The sequence below is a fragment of the Artibeus jamaicensis genome, unplaced genomic scaffold (assembly GCF_021234435.1).
Source record: "Artibeus jamaicensis isolate MK-2021 breed Jamaican fruit bat unplaced genomic scaffold, CSHL_Jam_final scaffold_847, whole genome shotgun sequence".
In the NCBI taxonomy this organism is placed as follows: domain Eukaryota; kingdom Metazoa; phylum Chordata; class Mammalia; order Chiroptera; family Phyllostomidae; genus Artibeus; species Artibeus jamaicensis.
Window position 1 is genome coordinate 16,570,378 of NW_026522057.1, and position 26,718 is coordinate 16,597,095.

General features: G+C 41.8%; 1 protein-coding gene across 1 annotated transcript in view; it reads right to left on the minus strand.

Moving 5' to 3' along the window:
* Window positions 1-26,718, minus strand: part of CLIC4 (chloride intracellular channel 4) — a 58,825-nt gene that overhangs the window by 15,627 nt on the left and 16,480 nt on the right. Inside the window, exons 2-3 of the mRNA XM_037135962.2 lie at window positions 12,751-12,860; window positions 3,700-3,825 (exon numbers count right to left, since the gene is read on the minus strand). Of these exons, the coding sequence (XP_036991857.1) occupies window positions 3,700-3,825; window positions 12,751-12,860 (236 nt within the window). The remainder of the gene's footprint in view (window positions 1-3,699; window positions 3,826-12,750; window positions 12,861-26,718) is intronic.

The following is a 26,718-nucleotide window of genomic DNA, read 5'->3' on the forward strand; positions in this document are numbered from 1 at the left end:
GCTTTTCCTACCGAAGAAAGAGAAAGTTTCTTTTTAAAACCTATAGTTACCTTAACCAGCAAAACTTGCTTCACTTAAGCTTTTCGTTAGGCTCTAAATTCAAAACAAGTCCAGAACAGACAGTTGCCTGTATTTATATTTGTTGTGATGAAATCATAAGTACTCACATAAAAACACTCTGTTCTCAGTGTCACCAAATGCCAAAAACGTGTTATTAGAAACGCTACATTCTTGTACAACAATTCTGCCTTTTCTCCTCACCCTGTCTGGAAACAATAAGGCTTTCGACATGGGTGTGAGGAAGACGGACCACAGTTAAGGACCTGAAGATCCCCTTGTCCTGGAGAGAAAGGGCAGTGGGCCGGGACGGTCCCTGAGTGCCACGGATCGATAGAGGAAAGGGAAAGGGAGGCATGTGAGGGTCCCAGGCACATCTCTGCCCACCCCCCCCCCGACACAATTCTGCACTACACGGGCCACACTGTTTGATGAGCACGTCACGCTGGGGGTTGCAGAGCCCCCGGAAGAAAAAGCACACCCAATCCAAACGTGCTGTTGCAACGCATATAAATAAAAACTCACCGTAGTAAACCTCACCTGCTTTTTAAAAAGGATTTACTAAATTCACTTTGACAACCACCTTCGGCCCAACTTGCTCATCAAGTAAAGTCAATTGTCTGGGATTTCTCTCCTACCCTTCCTCCATGCTAGAGCGAGCCTTCGACTCGGTACTCTCTAGAGTGGGGCCAGGACGGGTCTGTGGCCCATTAGGATGGGGGCAGAACAGCAGGAGGCGAGCGGCTGAGCTCTGCCCCCTGTCTGCCACCCACCCTGGCAGTCCGTGGAAAAATTGTCCACAAAACCAGTCCCCGGTCCCTTTCAAAAAAGTTGGGCACAGCTTTCCTAAAGCACAACCCCAATTAAAGACACATTCTACCTTTTTTATAAAAGTAAAACTCAACGAAATGAGACACAGAAAGAAGACAATAGGAGGAACACGGGTTTTGGGAGTCATAGAGACCTGGCTTTGAAAGTATGTCGGCTCTGCCACCGTTAACGCCGGACAAATTATTTGGACTGCTCATCTTCAGTTTCTTCACCAGGTCTTTGAGAGGGGAGAGATCAGCCACAGAATAACCCACAACGCACAGGACAGGGCACGTGACCCGCACTTCAGTGTTAGCGGCAGCAGAGGCATTAGCAACATCAAAAATACTGCCTTTTACATTAACGAACTGCACAGCTATTCAGAAGCTCTCTTCAGATTACAACTCCTAACATAAAAACAAAGAAATGGCCCTTAGAGAGAATCTAGCACACTCTGAGCCCTTTATATCAGGAAGACCTGCAGGTTTTAAATGATTTAAATGGAAGGAAAAGAACACCTTCAGTGAAAGCCTCTCTATGAATATGACCAAACAAAATGGGGCCGCAGCTTCTCTGTACAAAGAGCAAAGCGAAAACGTCCACTTCCAAAGTCCAATGCGAAAAGCTACCGTGTCTTACAGACACACCAGAGCGTGCTGATGTGGACTGTATTTATCTGAGTGTCCAGTCCCTCTGAGAAAAATAACAAGAAGGAACAACAAAAAATCATTTTTGTTGTTGTCAAAGGGGGCAAGAAGAAAATATGAGAAACCATCCATTTGACTGCAGTGGTACATAATGGTATCAGCACACTGATTTCAAAAACGTAAACGTCTGGAAAGAATTTACACATTCAACACCTCAGACAAGGCTTTAAAACAAAATGCAGTTTTCTTCAGAGAGACTGGCAAGCCATTCCCACTGTTTCTCTGCTTATACGTTACTGTTGACACCGCGGTCTACAGTTACAGGAGAGGAATATCGCTTTCATTACTGTCCGAGGACAAGGTGGCAGAGGTGGAACTCTCCTCGGGGCTGACAGCCCTTGAAGAACAAAAAGGGATCCAGTGGGTTCCTGATGCAGGAATCTTCCGGAAGTTGCTGCCACTAAGTTGAACACACATTCATAACAGCTCCTTACCGATGTGTGTGGACCTTCGACTTATGTTTACCAAGATGCTGGTTCTGATTTATGGTTATTCTACTAATACGCAAGGCCTGGAGGAGAAGTCAAGATACGGCTTTGCTAGTGTTGGTCTGAAGAAACTGCACTGGGGACGGTAGGAAGGTGTGGACTCCTGGTGGGTAGGGATAAAAGAAGTTTAAGGCTCCTAAAAAGACAGGAAGGAAGAGAAAGGATAAGCTTTTATAATACAGGATGAAGAAAATGAAAGTTTAAGCTTAGTATAAGATTGCTAAACAGTGGGCAATTCTGTCCACAATTAAAAATGGGCTATTTGTAGACAGAGGTCCACCTTCAAGAGCCCAAAAGAAACACTATTGATTCCAAATGATTCTTACACTCGAAATGACTGTTACTCCTTCACTCACATGCCGAATGCCACTTTGTAAAATTAAAGTTTAATTCAAGTACCATCTCTTCTCTAAAGCCTTTCCCAATTGCACTCACTTTCCCACACCACCACCGCCACCACCGCCCACAACTGACTGTGCTGCAGGAAGCATGTCTTATTCACTGTTGTGTCCACAAGGCTTTGTTGCCCGGTAACGATGTGCCAAACGGATGAATGAATGAATACTGAGTAATTATTTTAGAACACTCTGACCCAATAATCCCACTCCTAGGAAATTTACCTCCCTATGAAAAATAAGCGACGTTAACTAGCAAGGAAGGTTTGGGTTGGAAGAAAAAAAAATTCAGTTTTCAGGATAATGAAACTGGAAAATTCTAAAAGAAATCAATAATGCTTTAAACCTATGCTAAGATTACAGTACAATGCAAAACTGCATATTTGCAATACAGGTCATTGTCATGCACGTTCATCTAATCCTCAACTGCACGTTACATCACAGGCTACAGTACTTTAACGCTATTAACCACAGAGGACCTGAGGCCCTAGAGAAATATATAAACAGAAAATGATTCTCAGGGACACAGTCTGAAAGTCAATTCCCTGGGGCGGCAGCCTCAGAACATTACCTCTAAAATGACCTGATGGGATTAACAAGTACAGCTAGGCAGTTACAGAACAGCCACAGGGATGCAGAGTGCAGCACAGGACATGGAGTAGCCAAAGAACTTACACGCATGACCCATGGACATCAACACGTGTGGGGACTGCCTGAGAGAGTGGGGGGTGCTGGGCAGAGGGGGGCAAAGGGGGAACTGTGACAACTGTAGTAGCATAAACAATAAAATATAGTTAAAAAATAAAGAAATAAAATGACCTGACAGAAGATCCCCCAGCAACCTGCGGCCACACCTATGTAGACACGCTGCTGGGTTCGGGTTGAACGTGACCTTTCCCACCTCTTCTCCTCCCCAAACCTCCCTCTCAGTTTGGAGCCTACACCCCTCAGACACCCAGCCGGTCCGGGCCTGTCGCACTGCCCCGAACCTACTTTCACCGCGTGCCCTGCTGCTTCATCAGGGGCCTGCCCGTCCCAGTGCGGCTACTGGCCTGGCCAGAAGCCACTTCTGACATCTGAGGAGCAATAACTGTGATAAATGAAGAGAAGTCCCAGTCACTCCAATTTAATGTTGTGAGAATTTAACTCAAGTACCACCAGGAGAAAGGCCTCTAAGGGGCAAATAAGACAAAGCTTTGAAGAGATGGCAATATTTCCATCTGTATTTTCTCTGATACTCACTTGGGAGGGCATAAGACTTCTTCAAGAAATTCTTCAATCTTGTTTACATCCGTTTTGACTTCATTGTTGAAAGTTATAAATGGCGGGTGGGTCCCAGGAGCCAAGTTCTGCAGGTCGACAGGCTTCCTGTTGGGATAAATACAGTGATCAACCTCGGATCATTTCTTCACTCTAACTGAGAAGGCAACAGCACCTGAAATTCTCAGGGTGGTCTGCCTTTTAAAGTATGTAAAAATGAATAGAAACATTTTTTCTACTAAGTATAACAGCTGCAGTAGTACTCTGAGAAGAAGCAAACCTCCACAAAGTACATCATTTGTAAGAAAATTAGGAGAAATCTTTCTTTTAACCCCAAAACAAAGCCCCTCATTCTCATTCCCAGTTTAACTGAGGTGCTCATTGGAAACGGTGGTAGAGCGAAGGGGAAAAAAACTGAGAACTGGGAGAGTCAGCCTGTAGTCTCCACCTGGGTACCGACTGGCTGTGTGAAGATGGGGTAAACCCTGATGTATCTCGGCCAACTGTGTGTGTGCGCGTGTGTGCACGTGTGTGTGAGAAATAAGAGACAAGAGCAGCTGATTCCTACAGTCCTTTCAACCTCCAAATTCAGATGCCACCTCTTTTCCATTTTCCTAGAAGTCAAGACTGTACAAGGAGAAAGATCCTTTGTTCAGATCTGACTACCTAAAACTGAAATTGCCTCAATACCTGTAAGACAGCATAACCAAAGGTAAGAGGTAAATAGAACGGAAAAAATATCACAGTGAGTAAGAAAGGCTTTAAATACATATTAAAGATTTTATCCAAATTCATTTTAGGAGTCATCAAGAAATCAAATAAATGTGTGTCAAAAGAAGTCAGTAAGCAATAGATAAAATAAATGAACACATGGAAAAATATCAAGAGACTCAATTACCAAATTCAAAACTAAACAATGAATATTCTTCCTATAAGTTAGGAAAAATTGAAAATACATAGAACACTGATAAAGATGGCAAAACCAGTAAGCAAACAACCACTAATAGCAAGGAACATTAGTACCACCCCATTAAAAAGCAAAATGGCTCACCTAAGCCCACCGATGAATCCTGGAATCTACATGACCAGATGCAGTGTGCACCTTAACGATGCAGAACGTGCAGCTGAACCTGAATCTAGAATCACACCTGTTTGGGCAGCTGTCTCTCCAAGTGTGGTCCAGGCTAGGGGGCCCTTTCACTGTGAGGACCACTGAGGTAAACACATCCGCATTATACTGCACTGGGTTTTCTATGGCCCACTTGGTGAGTGATATCACGAGGTACAGCATACACAGGCACAGGCATGAAAATAAATATCTTCTATTGAGGCGGACAGATATGCAAAATGTAAAAAAATGCCACTCTTCTCACTAATTTTTAGAAAATATAGTAATTTTATTATTGATTTAAATTTTATATTAAAATTGTTTTGCAATAACGAATCATGCATTAAGAAAAAGATCAAAACTATGAACATGAAAATGATAACAAACTCACAACTATTAACAAATGAATCTAAAAACTAAAACTAAAACTAAAACAAACTAAGCAAACAAGCAGAACAGGAACAGAATCATAGGTATGGAGATCACATGGAGGGTTATCAGTGGGGAGGGGGAGGGGGTGAGAGGGGGAAATGGTACAGCGTTCAAGAAGCATAATTGGCAGGAACAAAACAGACAGGGGGAGGTGAAGAATAGTATAGAAAAATGCCCTGGCGTAGCTCAGTGGATTGAGTGCGGCTGCGAACCAAAGTGTGGCTGGTTCGATTCCCAGTCAGGGCACATGCCTGGGTTGCAGGCCAAGTCCCCACTTGGGGGAACACAAGAGGCAACCACACATTGATGTTTTTCTCCTTCCTTTCCTCTCTCTCTAAATATAAATAAAAATAAAATTTTTAAAAAATAATAGAAAAAGCAGAAGCCAAAGAACTTACATGCACGACCCATGGACATGAACTAACGGGGGCAGTGGGGGCGGGGAGGGGCGGGACTGCTGGAGGGAAGGGGCTACCAGACAGAGGGGAGCAAAGGGAACGAAACTGGAACATTAAAAAAATAAAGCATTCATAAGTGTTCTGTTTAAATGAATTAGTAAATGAGTTACCTTTTTAAATGTTTTAATTTCTTTGTTTTTTTAAATACATTTTATTTCCCTCCTTACGACAGATGCACAGAATTTGAATAAAATAAAGGATATCTGAAAGTGTATCACGAAGGTGAAATACGTCGTCATTAACAATAACTTCAAACAGAGGGCACCCTGAGCCCTGTGCTCGGCGCATCTTACCGACAGCCTTTGGCCTCACCCTTCACTCTCCATTTCACTTCTCCTCCCTCCCCACACCCCACCGCTTCCCATCCCTGTCTCTCAACTTGGATTTAGAAAGTGCCTCCTCTCTCTATCACATTCTCATCAATGATACAAAGACTTAATTATTCTATTAGTCCACATTTTCTAGCTCAGGGCCTCCCTCTCCCCAAATTTTGGAGCCTATCTCCCTCCCAGGGCAAAGAGAAGTAAGACGTGTTTCCTATGAACCTCTGTGAGAACCTAAGCTCCAGGAAGGACTTTTAAAAGTCAAGATTCTGCTTTGATTTTCAACTCCGGTCCTTTTACTGAGCATTCTTTACTCTGACAAGGGAAAGAGTCAGCACGAAATGGTCAGGACGCATGAAACCTGAGCAAGTCTTCCAGATGCACATCTATTTAAACAGGCCCACCTCCAGATTTCAGTACCTTTACAAGCACTCAACTCCAAATCAGAACTACTCCTTTTCTATTTCTCATCCCACTGCTTTCTTTCACTTATTCCTTTTCAGTCCTCGTCCTGACCACCTGTTCTTCTTTGACCATTAAAGGGCCCAGCATACCCACAGCCACAGTCATCTTTACTCTTCAAGTCACCCACTCACGTGTTCACATTTTTCCAACTTAAAATTTACTTCCTCCTCAACTCAGGAAGAGTCCAGAAACCCTGCCTGTTTAGGGTCTGTACCTCTATTTTCAAATCTTAACATCTTAAAGGTTTTTTTTTGAAGGTAGCAAAAGGATAAAAAAAGGACAACAGTATCTTGTCAAAGCAAATAGGGTTAATAAGGTTTGCACAAAATACACACGAGAAAGAGAACACACACATGTCCCATGCCTGGGGCCAGGAATGAGTAAGCATGTTCTTTAATCTTGTCCTATCCACCGAGTCACACCAGCCAGGGCATCTATAATAAATTATGACAGCTTTTAAGCCCTCCTAACAAAAATATTTATTAGTGGACAAATAAAGTTAGCATGGTAGAGAAGAAAAAACCAAAGACTGAATTTTAAAAACCTGATTAAAATCTCAAATTGAATAGTTCTGCCATTCACCAGCTACGTGACTAAGTCAATCCCGACCGCCTCGGGTCTGGATTTCCTCATCTGTGCTGTGGCTCTGAGACCTGGTTTGCCTGCGGCGAGCAGATCAAATAAGGCACCAGAAAGTGAACTGCACCCAAGCCTGTGAATGGCAGTTATGACTGCTTTCAGGACCACAGTCACAAACTGTTTGAGGGTGATGGTTCAAAACTGATGATCTAGCATTAACTGGTCGGTAATAAGCGATCTGATTAACATAGAGGCATGTAAGTGAAGTGAAACCAGGTATATGATTCCCAGGTTTCCACTAATGTTGGTGACTAGTGGACAGTCCATCTGGTTTCTGCTGAAAGGCTACATAGATTTTTTTAAGAAACCAAAGTGATAAAACTATTTTCCAGAATTAACTGTTAAGATGAAGGACAACCATGTTGTGTCCTTATTCCAAGCGAAAATAGGTTTGAGAAGAAACTTTAATGACTCTAAGTGGACTAGTGGACTTCAAATAAACGGACACGTGGTAAGCACTGAGGTGACTCTGAAGGTGTATCAAGTCATCAGGCCAACAGAATCCAAGACGCTTCCACTTCTAGTTCTCACCTGGCACTCTGAGGCCTCGGGTGTTTTGTTTGACCCACAAAGGCTCGTTTTACAGGTGCTTTACACAAACTTAACATTTCAGTAACTCCCTGTGAGAGAGATGAAAATGAACGAAGAGGCAATGGCTAAAAAATTCAAGAATCTTTGGTTTTATCATCAAGGACTTTACTAAATATTCAACAATTCAGTCAAACGAATTCAAATGTTTCCCTGAGTAACAGATATCTAGAAAAAGCAAAGTACACAAAATCCGTGCCTTGAGAGAGAGCATGAGTGTACTTCAATGTTTGTTATTTTTAATATTACTTACCAAAGTAGTCCTTTTTTTAATAGTAGCTTTTTAGATCAAAAATATATTCCATTCTCTCCCTCTTCTTCCCAGATGAAGAAAAGGAAATAAAGAGAAACAAACTAACCATAAACAGAGAGGAAAAGAAAGAAATGAAAAGGAGGAACCTTATAGGAGCTAATACTTTAAGCAACATAAGTGGCTTAACTTCAATTAAATTTTAATTTGGGACACTTGCAACAGTTGGACCACGCCGGGCTGCTGGCTCAGTCCCAGCTGCTCGGTGCCAAAGGAGTCGGGCACAGCCACGGCACACTGAAGCCCATTCTTAAACATGACCTGTCTGTAACTATCTGCCTCACTACATGAAGAAAAATACGTCAGGTAGTGAGTCACTAAGAGGTTTCTATGTATCTAGAAAATACTATGTATACAGAACTTCCACTTCCCTTTTGAAGGTCTTGATTTTTAAGGCAGGCATAACACTAATTCACACTAATCAAGAGAATATTGGACACTATAAAGCAATTAAGCAAAAAAAAGCAACACCACAAATCCTTTATTGTTCCAATTTACTCCTATTAATTATTCTTCACTGGATCTGCTATATTCTGATAGGAAGGTCACTAATTGAATCAGTGAATTGTGGACGCACTCAAGCTTGCGCCAGACCCTGGTTACTAAGCATCTGTCTATGGTACCAGCTCAACCAGTGACAGCATTTTATTTACTTTGATTCAATGTGGCATACTGCTAATCTTTGTCTACTTTAATGTCCATTTGTGGAGCGATTGTTTTAAAACAAAATAGCACCTGTGCAGGTCTCAAATACAGCTTCTGTAATTCTTCTGTAACAGATTTTATTAACATGGTTTGTAAGTGCAGTTTATACTGATAACAGGTTTAAAAATATTCACTAATATTTATCTTCGAAATTATCTCAAACATAAAGAACATAAAGACATGTGGCAACAAAATTCTCCCTTGGTGTGACTATACATCTGTCTATCCCTACGTCTTCCTCTTTTGCACAAACACATACACGTGTGGAGTGTACCTATGATTCAGGACGCGTCCTCAGGACATAGACCTTGAATTGTTAGGACTGTTCCAACAGGGCTTCATGTAGCTCAAGTCAAATTTACACTGGGGAAGGACAGAGTTTGTATTGCACTTTGCCGACAGGCCAGCAGCAGGAGGTGGGTGATCTCTCTAAAAGGCCGGCCTGCTCCACTCTGTTTAGCTTCCCTGCACGTCCCGGTCGCACTGCTGTTTCTGAAGATCCACCTGGAAATCACCACTCTCGGCCTGTTGGAGGTGTTTTCAGACAGCTGGGACCACAGAAACATGATAACGAAAGCAAACTATCTGAAGGATCTGCTTGGACATTGGATTTTGTTCTGGGTTTCCAACTGCCTTTTAAGATGTGCGGAACTATCAGTTTTATCGTTTCACTGTAACACCTTAAACTTTTACAGAATTGTTAGAAGTTGAAACTATCGTAATCTTCTAAAACTTTACGCCATTATTATGGCAACTTACACGTGGGTCTGACTCGCACAATGCTACAATTAGTATGTTGACATTTGAATCAGAAAGAACTCAGTTGTGATAGTGCAAAGGAGGAGACGGTTACAGCGTTTAAAGTAGGAATGAGAAAATGGAAGCGCACCTTTAAAAATGGCCTCCAATTTACTTTTTTTCTCTGACAATACCATGGGGTGGGGCGGAGGGTAAATTTCAGTCACTGGTAATACTGCAGATATCACTGTTTTTATAATAAAAAGTTAATTTCTTAAAGTTATCATTTCTACTCTCATTTCTCAAAACCGGAAGTTTACCCCAGCAAGTATGGGACAAAATATGACCCCATTCGGTACATCCACGTCAGTGTTTCAGCTCCTCTCTCGTTCTCTCTCCCTCCCTCTCCCTGTCCTCATACTCTCTTCCTTGCCTACCTCTCAGCATAATTATCTCGGCTCTACAGATGCTGATCTCTGATCTAGGGACTTCCAGGCTGAATGGAGACAGTGGAAATCTTCAAATAAAGACCTTGATCACTGCCAGAAACCTGTCAGCCTGAAAGGCTTTGTAACACCGTGTGATAAGAAAGTTCTATTCAAGGAACAGGTCTGAAATGATCTGATAAGAGTAGTAAAAAGTGCCCTGAACAGTGTTTAGAACATAATAGACACTGAAGAAACGTTAGCTCATTTTACCCCTCCTTTTCCCTGAATTTAAAAATGAGCTAACTGACCTCCCAGATGAGGCGGCTTGCCCAGGGCCCTGGACTCTCTGCAAACGGGGCCGGGTTTCTACCACACACAGCCATTTCCCTTTGATGACATGTGACAGCATTTTTACATGTGCACCCCCAATTTTAATGCTTTCACTTACATTTATCTGAAGCTTTTGTTGAAATAGTGATTGTTGCTAGAAAACCCAAATTCTTTTGAAGCCTAGGCAGTTCTTTAAATCTAAAAGTTCTATAATGCAGTTGTGGCAGGAACTGAAAATTAGCTTTAGAAATGACTCCCACTCCAGCACTGAGGCAGCACTGGCGGGCGAGCAAGGGGAGGTTCTTCCAAGTTTCCCGGGGGCACATGAACGCCACCAGCACGGTCATTAACACCAACTGCGATTCAGAGAGAACGTGTCGCACAGTGCCGGAACGGCTTGTTTTTTACAGATGAAATGTCACGTAACAATAATTTTTTCAGAGCATAGAGTGAGCTTCTAAATAGCTGTCAGGAGAGTTCTATTGCTCACCACTGGTTTCTTCCAGGATTAGTACTTTTCACTGAGCAGTTAAGCAATTACCTGGAAAAGCAGGAAAATAAACGCAGTAGGCGTTTTCTCCCCTACAGCTTTCTGAAGACAGTCCTATTTGGTTTTAAAGTTAAGAACACATGATGAAAGGTACTCTTCACTACAGGATTTTTATTCCTCTGTGAGGACTTGACTTCTTTCTGAGCCAATGTTCACTTTCTCCAGGGACTGTCTCTTTGAAATCTAACTAAAGACTGAAAGTGAGTCAACTCACTGAAAAAGATGGGAAAGATAAAGACCGAACCTAAATACAAAGCTATCTGTGAAAGGAAGTTGATGGCTAAGGGTGGACGGGACGCACCCTCACGTACAGCTTGTGTACTTTCTTTCAACCGCCCTTAGGAACCATTTTTAAATACACAGCAGACCTAAAATTTCTACAGAGAACTAAAAAGGACAGGCCCCCGTATTAGTGTTCTCTGTTGATTTTACACAAAGCCTGAGGAAATAAACATGCATTTTCTTTGAGTGGTAGTACTTTCCAAAAGGAGGCCCTGAATCTTTCCTTGGACAAGAGTTCCCAAGTGTCACTTTTGACATGTAAGGCACATTACTCTTAAACGTACACAAATGCTCAAGTATCAACCGACTTACAGGAATAATGCCTTAAAAGGTTTGCAAAAGTGAAACTGATGACTTTGAAACAGCCCTTATGTGTTCGCTTCCTTTTCTGAACCAGATTCCCATTGTTTATGGTGCCGTCACTGGTATGTCCCACCATCCAGCACTGCACTGAGCTGTTCAAAGAATTTTTGGAAGCATGGCCATCAACTCACTTGCTCCAACCCAAAAATGGAATAGGAGAAATCGTGTATTTTAAGACACAGCAAGGGTGTGTGCCTGGCGGCATGGTCTATTTTTAGGAGTTATGTTGGGGAACTTTCTTTGTGAATGCGTGGATGGAAAAAACAGTAATCAAAGGGTCACTACATGAACTATTTCATTCTTATAACAGCTCGGTCTGATGGGAACGACGTATGTCTTCGAAAGAGCCTGTAGTTTTGACCCTCACCGTCCCCAAGGCTTACCTCTCCACGCGTATGTGTAACTAATGGGGTTCCTGGAAGACTTCATGGCTTATTTTTAATAAATAAATTCCAAGTCTGCAATATTTCAAGTAAGTGCGCTAGCAGTAAGAAATAAACTGTAAGGAACTGCCAGAGGTCCCGGGGAACAGTAACCTAGAACTGGGCGTGAGAGTACAGCTCTCATGTCACGCTCACGCTGTGGTACCCAGAAGAGGGGTCACATACGTAAGTTCTGCCATCCATCGAGTCAGTATTCTCTTTTCTTCAATACTGCCCATAACTAATACGCTTAAAAAATAAGCAGCAAACTATGTTGTGTGTGGCATTTCTGTCAAGGGGAATATTATTTCCACTGCTGAATCCTAGATTTTCTGTTGGTATAACTGTTTCTGATCCTTGATTTAAATCTTTTCTTTTTTCAAGTATGCAAGTTCTTCACCTCAGGGGGAACACATGTTCCTGAGGAAAAAGCCAACCACGTATCAGGGTGGAGAAAGGGACAGCTCTCCGACTACCAAGACCAACCCCCGCCGTGGGTACCTGCCCTTACTGCACGGTTATATTTAACCAGCCCTGGTTACAAGGATCCCGGTTACACAGGCCATTAGGCCACTTGTTCAGCAAACTTGGGACCAAGACACCTGCTCTGAAAGCCTCTCGCGGGTCCATGTTTACACTGCAAAAACTCCACTGCATCCACACGGAAAGTTATCGCCTGGTGCTGCTCTTGAAATTTAAGGTAAACATACAATAAGGTCCTAAGAAGACTGCATGGCCACATGCAATTAACTGACATTGTGAGTTCCCATAATACTTAACACAAGTTAAATCTGTCCACACTCAGTCAAACTTTACAATGCACTGTCTTTAGAGAACAGATGCAAATAGAGTGAAGGGCTTAAGCTGACCCCAAACTGCAAGCACGTCTTACCTTTTCAGGTCAACAGTGGTGACACTGAACACAACTCCTTTGAGCCACAGAATCATGAAGAGCCTCTGGGAGAAGGGGCAGTTTCCTATGCTTTCACCATCACTGCCGGCCTGGGGAACAGAAGCAAACGTTACAGAACAGGTCGAACTGATGACACCCAAAATAACAGACTTTTTCCTGAACTTTTCATCAAGGATACAAGAAGGCAGGGAAAGTTGCACTGTGGAAGGAAGGGTGAGTATTCAGGTTTTATTATTCTCCTTTTCCATTCGCCTCATTCTCTTTTTTAAAATGGCCAGTGCAGCCCTAGCTGAGTTGTTGGTTGTTTGAAGCATCATCCTGTACACCAAAAGGTTGCAGGTTCAACTCCTGTTAAGGGAACATACCTAGCTGCAAGTTCAATCCTCAGTCAAGGCTCGTACAGAAAGCAACCAACTGATGTTTCTCTCTGACATCGATGTTTTTCTCCCTTTCTCTCACTCTTTTCTTCCTCTCTCTCTAAAATCAATAAACGTATCCTTGGATGAGGATTAAAAATAATAATAATAAAAATTAAAATGGCCAGTCTAGTATAGCAATGTCCAAGAGAAGTTACTGCAAAGACAGAAATGATCTCTATTACCACTGACCAATGTGGTAATCATTCGTGGCCTGTGGCTAAGAAGTATCTGAAATGTGGCCAGTTCAACTTAACTGAATTTTAAATTTTTATTCACATTTAATAAATTCTAATTTAAACGGTCACATGTGGCCCATGGCTATCATTCACACAGGACAGCAGAGGTCTAATCAGTCTTTAGGGGATGCAGAGACCCCCGCCCCAGGGCGAAGCCTATCATGGGTTTTATGAAATGTAGATCACTTTTCGTTCTATGAGATAATACTCTTTTTTTTTTTTTTTTTTTAGTTTTTAGGTATTTATTTCTACTGAGAGGCGGGAGGAGGAAAGACAGGGAAACATGATGTGCAAGAGGAACAGCAATGGGCTGCCTCTCGCACTGGCCCACAGCCCAGGCATGTGCCCTGCCTGGGAATGGAGCTGGCGACCTTTTGGTCCACAGTCCGGCACTCAATCCACTGAGCCACACCAGCCAGGGCAAGGTAACATTCTTTATAGGACAACATAAAAAGGGAAATTTGTAGATGTGTCTCTCTCTGAAGAGTTAAAATAATTGCCAGCCTCCCCGAATTGTTAAAAATATTCATTATAAAATTTACATGTCCTGTTTTACACATTCCTTCAGGGAGAAAAGAAAATAACATAGCTTTACAATGAGCTATTTGTAATCCACTTAATGAATGCAGCAGTTGACTTCCCCGAGTTCAACAATGAGGTAGAATTTTCCTAAAAACCAGAGTGGAATAAATCTTCAATTCAATCATGTATGTCCCAAGTTTAAAAGGGAGGGAGGAGGGGAAGGGAGAGGCGGGCTGGGGAGCCAGCTGCTGGAAGAGAACATTCTGACACCTGCTGGGGACCAACCCGGCCCTCCAGCCCTCTTCAGCAGGAAGTCTATGAAGAAAGCCAGAAACAACTTTCAACAAGTCATCCAAAGATGCCCGTAAAAGTACTGTTTACTATCCTAAAGTAACTCTGAAAAACCTCAGGAGCCCTTTGAGTAAAATGCTACATGCAGCTAAGTCATTCATTCCTAACTAATGGTGAAATGGGGGGTGGGAAAAAAACAAAAAGTTACCCGTCACACCTGATATAACTAGCAAACACACACAGGCCCATAAGGGTTCCAGAACCCCAGCCTAATCAGACAGCATGGGAGAGTTCTAACTGGGACTGAGGGGGAGGGTGGGTCATTCTTTATCAGAAACAAAACACACACAGAATTATAGCCAGAATGGATCTGATTAATTTCTAATACTATAACTTAGGCAAAATTTACTTCTGAAAGAAGTTCTAGTTCTCCAATTTGCGGGGCTGTCCAACCCACAGCCCATGGACTGCATGTGGCCAACACAAAGTTGTAAATCTACTTAAAACCCTTTTTTTTTTTTTTTGCACATCAGTTTTCCTTAGTGTTTGTGCATTTAAGTGTGGTGCAAGACAATTCTTCCAGTATGTCCCAGAGACGCTAAAAGGTTGGACACCCCTGCAAGTTTAGAGTAAGAACAACCTAAAGAAACCATTTAAATAATATTCCTGAACTGGAAAGCATTATGCTAAGCGAAATAAGCCAGGCAATGAAAGATAAATACCATATGATCTCACCTTTAACAGGAACCTAAACAACAAAACAAACAAACAAGCAAAATATAACTAAAGACACTGAAATAGAGAACAGGCTGACAGTGACCAGAGAGGAGAGGGGAGGGAATTCCAGGGGAAAAGGGGTAGGGTTTACAGGAACCAATATAAAGGACATGTGGACAAAAACTAGGAGGGGTGGAAATGGGAGGAAGAAATGGGTGCATGGGCTGGGATGGGAGTAAAAGACAGAAAACCGCACTTGAACAACAATTAAAATAAAATAAAATAACCTTTATTTACAAAAGCAAAAAAATTAATTAATTAAAATGAAATAATATTCCTGAAGATTCAAATTCAGAAGAATTCCTAGGGGAGGCCCAGAAATCCTCGTTTTGTGAGAGGCACCCTCACGCACAGGGGATCACAGAGTTGGGCATCTGCTGGACACCCCGGGAGCCGCTGGTGCGGGAAAGTTAAGTCGATACTCCTTCAGAGCACAAGCCAGTTCCCAGGACTAAGTCATTCTGCTATATAACAAACTGATACTCAAAGGTGCTTTTCTGAAGATGCTCACCATCCAAAGTGAAGTGAAGAACACACAGAGAAGTGATAACATACAAGTGAGTTTATTACAGATAAGAAACCGTTAACACATTCCCCTTCTATACGGCTTGATGACTAATATATTTACACAGGGTTGTGGCTTCAGACACCCAGATTTTATTATCATTGTTTTGCTTTTTTCCCCTCCCAGTTTTAACATGCTTAGCAGCAGAAGCATAAATACCAGAAAAGGATACCAAATTGAGACTTAGACTAAAAAAGCAGTAAAGTTTAGTAGACACAGAACAAGTCTGACTCAGTGCGCATCCTCTTCCATTTACTTAATCTGTAAAATTAACCTTTCCCAAACTGCCCGTCATAGCACCGTTAAAACAGTTCCCCTGGTAAAGATGATGTAATAAAGATGCCACATGTAGAACCTGGAAAACACATTGTAAAAAGCAACTGGCCAGAGAGGAAAACCACCACCCATAACGTCCTGCGAAGGCCGAAGAGCAGGCCCGCGGATCTCACACACCATCTCCTCCTGAGGACCTGGTCAGGGTACAGATGCTTCTGTGCTCTCACCTCCTTTGTCTATGATTTTCTAGGAAAGTTTGCCAATTCTTGCAGGTGTTATCAATCATAAGCCATTACGTTCTCACCCTCCTTATAAAACTACTTTCCTTTATGCATTCAAAACTAAAAGCATACATACTCTAAGACAGAACTAAAAAATTGCCTCATTAACTACTCCCAAAACTCATGAAAATTCAAATAAATTTGGACATACAACTTTTCCCAATTTTTAATAGCATTAGAAAATTGAGAGCTACCAGACAGATGTTTTTGTAAAGAACCGTGAAACTGGAAAACTTTGGATTTCTAGAAGTCCAAGTCAAAAACGTCCTCCCTTAGCCCTGGTTGGTGTGGCTCAGTTGATTTAAGTTCCAGCCTGAGAAGCAAAGCATAACTGGTTCAATTCCTAGTCAGGGCATGTGCCTGAGTTGCCAGCCAGGTCCCCCAGTGTGGGGCATACAAGAGGCAACCACACATTGATGTTTCTCTCCTTTTTTCTCCCTCCCTTTCTCTCTCTCAAAAAATAAATAAAATCTTAAAAACAAAATTGAAACACTACAAGTCAGTTTTCCTACCCTTGAACTGTTCAACAGTTTGTTACTTATTCATCTAGATTTTTTCTATATACATATATTTTTTCTTTTAAAAATGATCACTATAAATACATTTTTATGATTTATGCATTTTAATGCCAATTTAATGTGATCAACCTGCTGGAGGCTGTCGTGCTCCCCAAGACGGTGTCGAAGAAGGCCAACGAGGAAGCAGAGGCTTTCGACCCCCTTCCTAGTAAAAAGGAGCACCCCCCCCTCGCTGCTGGGGTGGAGGTCAGAGGAGGTCTAGGAGACAGTGGTCAGGACGAGCACCATCAACCAGAAGGGGCTGAGACCCCCTCAACCGGAGTGTCAGTGGGGGCCCCACACGAAGCTGGAGCTCACGCCCCCACCCAGCAGTAAAGAGGAGCCTCACACCCTGGGTGTCCGTGGAGGCCGGGTGGGGAGGCCGGGTGGGGCGTCTGGACTTCGATCTCCGCCTCGCTGGGACAAGGCGGTGTCACTGTACTTCCCCCTCCTGACCCCCTCTACTGCAGCGACGGAGAAGTTTACAGAAGGTTTAAACAAGACGCAGACTCTCATAATACAAAAACATCCAGGTGTAAACTGAAAATCACTTGTATTACAAGGAAAAAAGGTAATCAACAGAAGTCAACATCAAGATGACAAAGATGTTAGCCCTGGCCGGTGTGACTCAGTTGGTTGGACCGTCATCCTGTCATCCCGTAAACCGAAAGGTCACGGGTTCAATTCCAGCTAGTGTTCAGGTTTGATCCCTGGGGGGTGGGGGGTGGAGGGCTACGAGAGAGCAACCGATTGATGTTTCTCTCTCATACTGGTGCTTCTCTCTCCACCCCCCTCCTTCCTCTTTTCCTAAAGCAATGAAAAGAATGTCCTTAGGTGAGAATGGGGGGGGGGGGAGAAAATAACAAAGATGTTAGAATTATCAAAGATTTTAAAGCAGGTGTGATTAAAAAAAGAAAAAAACCTTCAATGAACAATTTTGAACAGCTTGAAACAAATGAAAAAATGGAAAACCTCAGCAAAGAAAGAGAAGACGTAAACAAGAACCAGATGGAGATTTGAGAACTGAAAAATACAATAAATGAAATGTGAAGTTTAGAGGACAGGCTCAAAGGCCACATGGAGGTGACAGAGGAAACAATTACTGAACTAGAAGCTCGAGCTACGGAAATTACCCAGTCTGAACAACGGAGAAACAGTGCACTGAAAATGGAAAGCTTCCTGTATATTTCCATATTTTGATGTAATCCGTCTAAATCAGTTTTGAAGGCTTCCTTGGATGCTATTAACCTAACAGTTTCGCATCTGTAAATTATTCTGTAGAAACACAGATGCGCAAAGGTAAGTAAGAGGGAGGAACACGGAAGCCCGGTTAACATTGGAACACTGGAGACCACCCAATGCCTATCAGTAAAGGACCCGAGAGACCACCCCCTGGGTGGAGGTCCGGACTAGCCATTTAGCCCTTGCTGGCCTGGGTGCAGGGAGAGCCGGTGTTCTTTTTTCCGTGGGGTGTGGGGTGGAGCAGCTACTGCCCACAAGCGCCCTGATTTGCTTAGGCTGCCCCCTTCCTGGCTGTTTGGTTAGAGAGCAGACTTTTGACAGAGTTTGTCTGAGGCTGTGGGTGTTTCCGGTTGCCAGTGTCTACAGCCCCCAATCTGTGACATACGAGGGAAAAACAAAAAAACAAGAAAATGCACCACCTTTGCAAACGCACAGGTCTCTCGGAAGTACTGAATTTAAAAAGCAAAATTAAAAAATGTATAAGATGTGGCCTATCCATACAATGGAATATTACTCGACAGTAAAAATCAATGAAGTATTGACACATGCTATAACTTGGGTGAATTTTGCAACATTATGCTAAATAAAAGGAACCAATCACAGAAGATGACACCATGCACAACTCTATTTACATGAAAAGTCCAAATAAAGCGAATCCACAGAGACAAAAAGTAAAGTAGTGGTTGCCTAGGGCTTGTGGGGCGGAGGGGGGAAGACCATTAAGGAGGAACTGCTAACGAGCACCAGGTTTCTTTGTGGAATGGTAAAAATGTTCCAAAATTAGACTGTGGTGATGGGTGAGCAACTCTGTGAACAGACTGAAAGCCACTGAACTGGACACTTTAAGTGGGTTCATGGTGTGGTCCGTGACTTCTGTCTCAGTAAGGCTGACTCAGAAGAACATAAACAGAGACTACAAATACCAGTATACACAGGCTGGACAAGATTTCCATTTAGGATACACAGTTTTAAAACTATGACTTCGTATTACAAAAAATATACATGTCTACGATGTTTTTTTAAAAATCAAAAAACCCAAATAATCAGAGCGAAAACTTGAATGATCCCAATGACACGGAAGTAACCACCAATTCCAGATACAGGATGAGTTAGCATTCCTCTGGGTTCTATTCTTATAAAGGGGGGAGCTCCGTGTAACCTGCTATCTGGGTCTCCACTCGCTACTCCACATTCCCCACCCCCTCCCTCGGGGCCTCTGTTGTAATTTTTTAATTGCCTAATACCAGTATTTAATCAGAAATGGCCGGATTAACTCCTCCGTTGCAGAAAACAGGTCAGCAGCAGACGCCACAAATACTTTAATGTTTTACTAATTAGAGGTTAAGGAACCGCTCACTTAGAAAACCTAGCTTAATCAGTTCATAGAATGTTAGATCTTAAGCCCCAAGGAAGAAGGGCTTCTTCAGCTTCCTTGCTTTCTATTTCTTTGTGTGGGGGGCTGGGAGTGAGGGGGTGATGAAGACTGGGGGCAGAGAGGCTTCCTCTTAAGGTTAGAATGGGCTCCTGACCATTACATCATTTCCCTTCACACATTTTCTAGGGAATGCATAAAACAAAGTGTTGCCAAAAGAATGGACTCAAAAACTTTATGGTCTCACCTTTAAAGTGGAGTCTATCTAAATTAGCTGTCTACCTACACAGAACAGTTGGCTTTGATTTAGATTAGCCTAAAAGTCACAAAACAAAACAACATGATAAATGGGCGGTCACCTGGTTTCTATCCTCTACTTCTTTGGTTTTTGCTACGCACATGCTAGAACAAAACTCTAGAGTCTAAAGGTTTGTTTAATAAGCTGTTATCCTTCCACACGGCCTGCAGAGCATGCGGGACACAGCATGGTTTAGGATCAGACCAACCTGGGTTGGAATCTGACTTCACCACTCACCAGCTGTATAATCTTCAGTAAATTAGTTCACATCTGCGAAACTTGACCTTATGCACCTCTTATTATGAGCATCAAATCAGTTAGGGTATACACACAGTTCCTGTACGTGGTAAGAGTTTAGTAAATGTCACTTAACTTTAAAGATGCTTCATGCACAAAACTCAGGCATTTACCTATCCCAAATAATCTATTAAAATCCAAAGTCATCAAGATTCAGTTACTAGGGTGCTGTTGAATGAAATAGCTAAAATTCACAATTTAGTCAGTTTTTTTTTTAGCCAAATGCCATGGTTTAGTAATAACTTTTTTTTATGTAAATTCTCTTAGAACATAGACTGAAGATGGACCGAATTTTTTTTTTAAGATTTTTTTCTTTATTTATCTTTAGAGGGGAAGGGAAGGAGAGAGGGAGAGAAACATCAATGTATGGTTGCCTTTCGTGCGTCCCCTGCTGGGAACTGGCCTGCAGGGAACCAGCCTGCAACCCTGGCATGTGCCCTGACCGGGAATTGAACCGCGACTGTCTGGTTCGCAGGCCCGCGCTCAATCCACTGAGCTACACCAGCCAGGGCTAGTAATAACTTTAAAGCGCATTCTCCCACCCATAACAATCCAGAGTTAAATCTGTTGAATGGAAGAGATAACTCATCTCCCAGTAGTTTGAAAGGTTATCTGCTTCTGTTTCATTTAGCAGATGACCAATTATGAATCAATAACCTAATGTAACCAATAGTTACATTTTCTTTAAAAAGCCTGTATACATGTACGACAGGCTTCACAAATGGGTCATGCAGAAGTTCCCTCTCTGCCCGTCCCAGGATGCCTTCCTCAGCCATGTTCTTCAGGGTCTGCACCGCCACACCATCACCCCTCCATTCATTTGGTGCAACATGGCAACATGAATTTGCACACTTAACATGACTAAAACCACAATATCCTCCATCCGAAGTGCCCGCTGCTCTGCCTGTCCTTCAGTTAAGCTCAAGGCTCACCTCCAAGTAAACTTTCTAGATCCCTGCAGCCCAAACCAATGATCTGTTCTCTCAACTTCGATTCCAGCTCCTCAAACTCTGTCAACAAAAACCATCAGAGGATCTTGTTAGAATGCTGATCCTCATTTAGTAGGTCTGGAGTGGGACCCAGGATTCTGCACCTCTTCCAGATCCCCAGGGAATGGCAAGCCTATGCCACCGATCATGACCTGCCCATGATGTGTCACACTGTTACCGAGTGTTATTCCTTCACTACTCACGCCTCTGCACTGTATCTGATTCTGAGCTAGACTGTAGTCTCACTGGGATGTCATACTTCTAGAAAGTCTCTTCATAGGACAACTTCTGTTGTCCTCTCAGTAATCTCTATTATCATATTATCATTACATCAAATGAGTTATCATGAAAATCTCTTAAAATATTGCCCAGCACTAGTGAGTGCTCAGTAATGAGCATCATATGCCAAGTAGAGAACAAATTCCTGACTTCATGGAGCCTGGGGGGAGAGGGGGGCAGAGAACGAGGTGATGGGATACCACTGAAGGGGTTTTGGTGCATGGGGCATACGAACGTAAAATCCCATTTTTATTTTCAGACAATAAACAACACTTGCTACCGCAGGGAAAACAGGCTGGGGGCATGGAGCTGATGAAGAATGGAAGGTGGGAGACCTACTGCAGAAGTTCCAGTGGAATGTGGCCTGGATTAGGCAGAGGCAATGCACATGAAAAATGCCTAGATCAGCCCTGGTGGGTGTGGCTCAATGGACTGAGCACTGGCCTATGAACCAAAGGGTCACTGGTTCAGTTCCCAGTCGGAGCACATGCCTGGATTGAGGGTCAGGTCCCTCATGGGGGGCATGTGAGAGGCAACCACACGCTGATGTTTCTCTCCCTCTCTCTGTTCCTCTATTCCCCTCTGTCTAAAAATAAATAAATAAAATCTTTTTTTTTAATGCATAGATTAAATTAAATTTGTAAAGTATAATCCCAATGTGGATGGCTTGGATGTGGCAAGTGAAGAAAAGAAAGAAATCAAGTAACTCTTAGGCATCTGATTTGAGCAACTGGGTAGAAGAAAGCCTCAAGATGGGGGTGAGTGTGCCTGCCCTTTGTTGGAAGATAAAAGGAAAATCCTTTAAGAGATAATAACATGTGTAGCCTTGGCTTGAAACTATTTCCCAGGTGTGAAAGGCTACAAGCCAAAATCAGCACTGTTAACACTTCGGGACACATTTGGGGAGAGGCAGGGGCAGGAATATTAACCTCGTACACCTCTGTACCATCTTATTTGTCTTCTTTTTCAGATTTAAGAAAATGTATTTAAAAGAAAATATTCCAAATGTTTACACATGATAACCTTCTTGTCCCTAGTCACTGCCAAAACATGAAAACTGCTTAAATACAAGAGAGCTGCTTTTCCCTTCATATTGCTTTTAAAAATGCTGAATGCAAAGTAGTCAAAAACTACTAACTGAAATGACGATGACAGCCAAGACAGACCCTGTCGAACACTTCTGCTCTGCTACATGTTGAAGCAAATGAAAACGGTGGCTCTAATCTGTACTAAAATCAAACCTGAAATGTCTCAGCCAGAACACTTTGTTGAAACAAAGCGTCGGGTATACAATGACCAGACTTGCCATCTCAGCAGCCTGAACCGTAACACAAACAAGTTCTGCTGGATGTTTACGGTCACTCCTCCCAGCCTCAAAATAATAGGAGCAAGGCTCTTCAAGCAAATTATAAGCCACATAATTAAAAATACTGAATGACAAGAAAAAGAAGTAGCCAAAGGCATATGACCTTTTCCTGTTGGATCAGTCCTGAATCTATTCCCCGTAAAACCTACAAGGGAGGAGGTTTACTACAGGAAACGAAAATGTCACCAAAATTGCCTGGAAAGAAGTTAACAGCTACTGTTTAACTGAACGGTTTATTTCTCACCTGGTGTGTACTACATGAAAGTTATTAATATACATTAATCCTCAATAACCACACGAAGTTAGGGTATTGCTTTCCTCACAGCTAAGGAAACGGATTGGGACACACTAAGGATCTGGCCATATGTCACACAGCTGAAGAGTGGCAGAAGGGAAGTCTGAACTCGGAGGACCAGCTATCAACCACTCGTACAGTTTCCTGCACCGAGGTAAGAGGGAGCTGCTGGATCTCAAAGGCTTGGTCTCACGATTCCTATGGTACAACCACCATCTCTCTCTCATGGACATCACCCATCAAGTAAAATAAATGGCCTGAACCACAACCATTCCAGCGTAATCCACAAACATTATTTCAAATTTTCTAGTAGCCCTATTTTTTAAAAAGTAAAAAGAAACAGATTAATTTTAATAGTATTTTATTTTAGTCAGTATATCCGAAATATTATCATTTCAACATGCAATAAACAAAGAGTGTCTACTAGACACTGACTTTTATAAAAGGACATTCTTTTCCTTGCACTAGATCTTTGAAACCTGGTGTATATTTTATACTTACAGTATATCTCACTTCAAACTGGACACTTTCAAGCACTCAACGGCCACATACACCCGGTGGTGGCACCTGTCAAACTGCACACAGAGGAACAGGCCTCTGAACAACCAATGTCACCAAGACCGTGCGCCAAAAAGGGCATGTACCGGACTACCCGACTCATCACTCAAGCTCCCAGACATTATTTATTCTGATTCAAACAACTTTGAACGAGTTTGCTTATCTGGCTTAGCAAATCACGACAGATTACAATAGAAAATTAAAGGAAATGGGCTGCATCAACAGAGCAAAGGAAACAATAGAAAACACACAAACACACACACGCACCCATCCGTGCATGCGCACACACAAGGGAGGTCAAGGTTCAAAAAGCAGAGCAGCTGAGGCCGCTCTGCAGAGGCAAAAACAGGCTTACACGGCTCGCTAGTTCCCCAGGCCATGGCTATCTTTCTAAATTTGTATTCAGAATGAACGCTCACATTAATTGGCAGTTAAATCAGCAATTTAAGAAGTCAAAGAGTTGTTAACATATTTCAGAAATATTTGTTTGAAATATTTTTAAATCAATTTGAGAACTCTGCACTATTTTTGCAATTTTTCTATAAATCTAAAACCATTCTATAATTATAAAGTTAATTTCTAAAAAACGAATTTGAGGCCTGTCGTATGACCAAGTAGATCCCATAGGATCAACCCTCGGCCCCAGGCCAATGACAACTTCAGGCAAAAAAAAAAAGCCACTTGACACTGGAAAACGAACAAAAGCAGGCAGATACAGGAGGGGCGTGGACACTTGGAAGAGGGAAACAGTGTGGACAAGTTTCCCCAATTTTTACCTTTCAACCTTGCACCATGCAGGGCAGCTAAAACTCCAATGAAATTCACGGTGCTGGGGCTTGAAGAACTAAAGGACAGAGTTCAGAGCCCCCATCACCACTGGGAAATAAGGCAGAACACCATAAAAAAAGAAAAGAGCCCAAGAGAGGGAGCCCTAAAATCTGCAGTTTGAGTTCAGCTGAGTTAACTACCTGCTTGGAAAAAAAAAAAAAGGGAAAGGAAAAAAAAAAGACGCCCTGACCAGTGTGGCTCAGTTGGTTGGGCCTCCTCCTCCAAAGCGGAAGGTCCAGGCTTGATTCCTGGTTAGGGCACATGCCTAGGTTGTGGGTTCAGTCTCTGTCGAGGTTTCTATCCGTTTCTTTCTCCCTCCCTTCCACTCTCTCTTTAAAAAAAGAAAAAAGAGGAATTTAAAAAAAACAAAACCAATACTGCTCAGAGATGAGCAGAACACAACATTTGCAATATCCAGAATACAATCCAAAATTATTCCCCATAGGCAGAAACAGAAAAACATCACCATTCTCAAGAGAGAAAATAATCAGAGACACATCCCACACTGATCCAGACGCTGCCATCTGCAGACAAGGACTGTAAGTTAGTTATTATAAACCATGCTTAAGGATATAAAATGAGAAAATACATTCATGATAAAGGAAGACAGGAGATCTCAGTAGAAAGGGCCCGCAAAAAGAATGAAAGGCAAATCTTAAAACTAAAAAAATGCACTATCTGAAACTTCTGAAAATCACTAAATGGTCTAAACAGTAGAATAGAGAAGAGAAAAAGGATCTATGAACGCGAAGACAGATCCAAGAAGTACTCAAATCTGAACACTAGAAAAACAAAAAACAAGTGAAAACATCAAGAGAGCCTCAAAGACTAGTGGGAAAATGTCAAAAGGTCTATACTTTGATCTGAGTTAAATTTTGTCAGGAGAGGAAGAGAATAAGGCAAAAAAATTTTCAAGAGACAATGGCCAAACTTTTCCCAAATTAAGACAAATGTACAGATTCAAGAAGCTTCATGAACATCAAATAGGAGTAATATAAAGTCACACCTAGGTTTATTATCATTAAAATGCTGAAGAGCAAAGAAAAAATAAAAACTTTCTTTAAAGTAGCTAGGGAAAAAAGACAACATACTACATATGAAGACAGAAATGATTTGAATGACAGCTTAATTCTCATCAAAAATACAAGAGGCCAGAAAATATGGAACAACATTTTTAAAGTGCTGAAATAAAACCAAAAACAAAATCACCCCAAATCTTGTATCCAACAAAAATATCTTTAAAGAATGGAAGTGAAGAATGGAAATGAAGACAATTTCAGATAAAACTATGTGGAATTTAAATGTCTGACATTTAATAATTAATTTTAGAAATATAGGAGACTAGTAATGTTTATTATATTGCGTTGGCCAAAAACTTTTTTTGGCCATTTAGTTTTTCTCTATAAAACAAAAGACATTTTTCACTTTCACCAATAACTTTATTGTCTTTGATACTTTGAGTATGTTCACTGCCTCCCGCTATTGGCTTCTAGTGGGCGGAGGCCAGGGGCGCTGCTGAACATCTTCCAATGCATGAAACAGCCCCACAGCAAAGAATCATTTGGCCAAAATGTTAACCGTACCAAGAAACTTCACAAACCACTTTTGACACATTTCATCAGTCACAGCATCTTCTCCATACACTGTACAAATCTTTTTTTTTTTTGCATTTCAATTGCATTTTTACCTTTCTTGAAATAATAAAGCATAATATGCCAAAATGTTGTGTATTTTCTTCCATCTTCAATATTAAAATGCCTGCACAAGAATTCACCAATTTTGGTAAGTTTTTTTTAAATGCACACTGTAATGACAGCTGTCACAATAGAATCTAACAAAATTGTTTTGAACAAAGTTAAAAACAACTTAAGCACTACTAAAGCCATTGTATGGGGAAAACCGAACAAATATTTTGGCCAACCCAATATTAAGAAATGCTTATATCATTGAAAAAATGTGCCTTTTATGATTAGTTATTCTCACTGTTGGTCACATACAAAAAACAACAACAACAAAACAGTTACCTCAAATGTTTTCACCAAGCCTCAGTCTTTTAACATCTTCTAAGCAGAGATAAACTCACTAATTGCCAGCCTTCCCTTGTTTATCATCTGAAGCCGAACACACTAGGGTTGGATAAAATTCTTAAGCAAGTCAAAATCCAGCAGCCCACTTTCTCTAAGGGCAGTTTAAAAATATATATGCACTAGTATAGACCAGGCTCAGAAAGAGTCCTGGGAGTGAAAGAAAACAATGAAGTGTTCAAAAAATACACTTCTTCCCTAGTCGTGCTATGGCAGCTGCCTAACTTTAGTAGCTAAAGGTTATCTCTCTTCATAAACAAGTCCCAAACCTAGAAATGACAAGAGTTCAGCAGTAGAGTCAGAAATCCAATTATTCCCTTTGTAAAAAAATCTAAGTTCTCCAGCAAGGTTTTTTTTTGTTTTTGTTTTTAACGAGATTATACTTTGGGTAAACAAAAGAAAATAAAGAATGCAA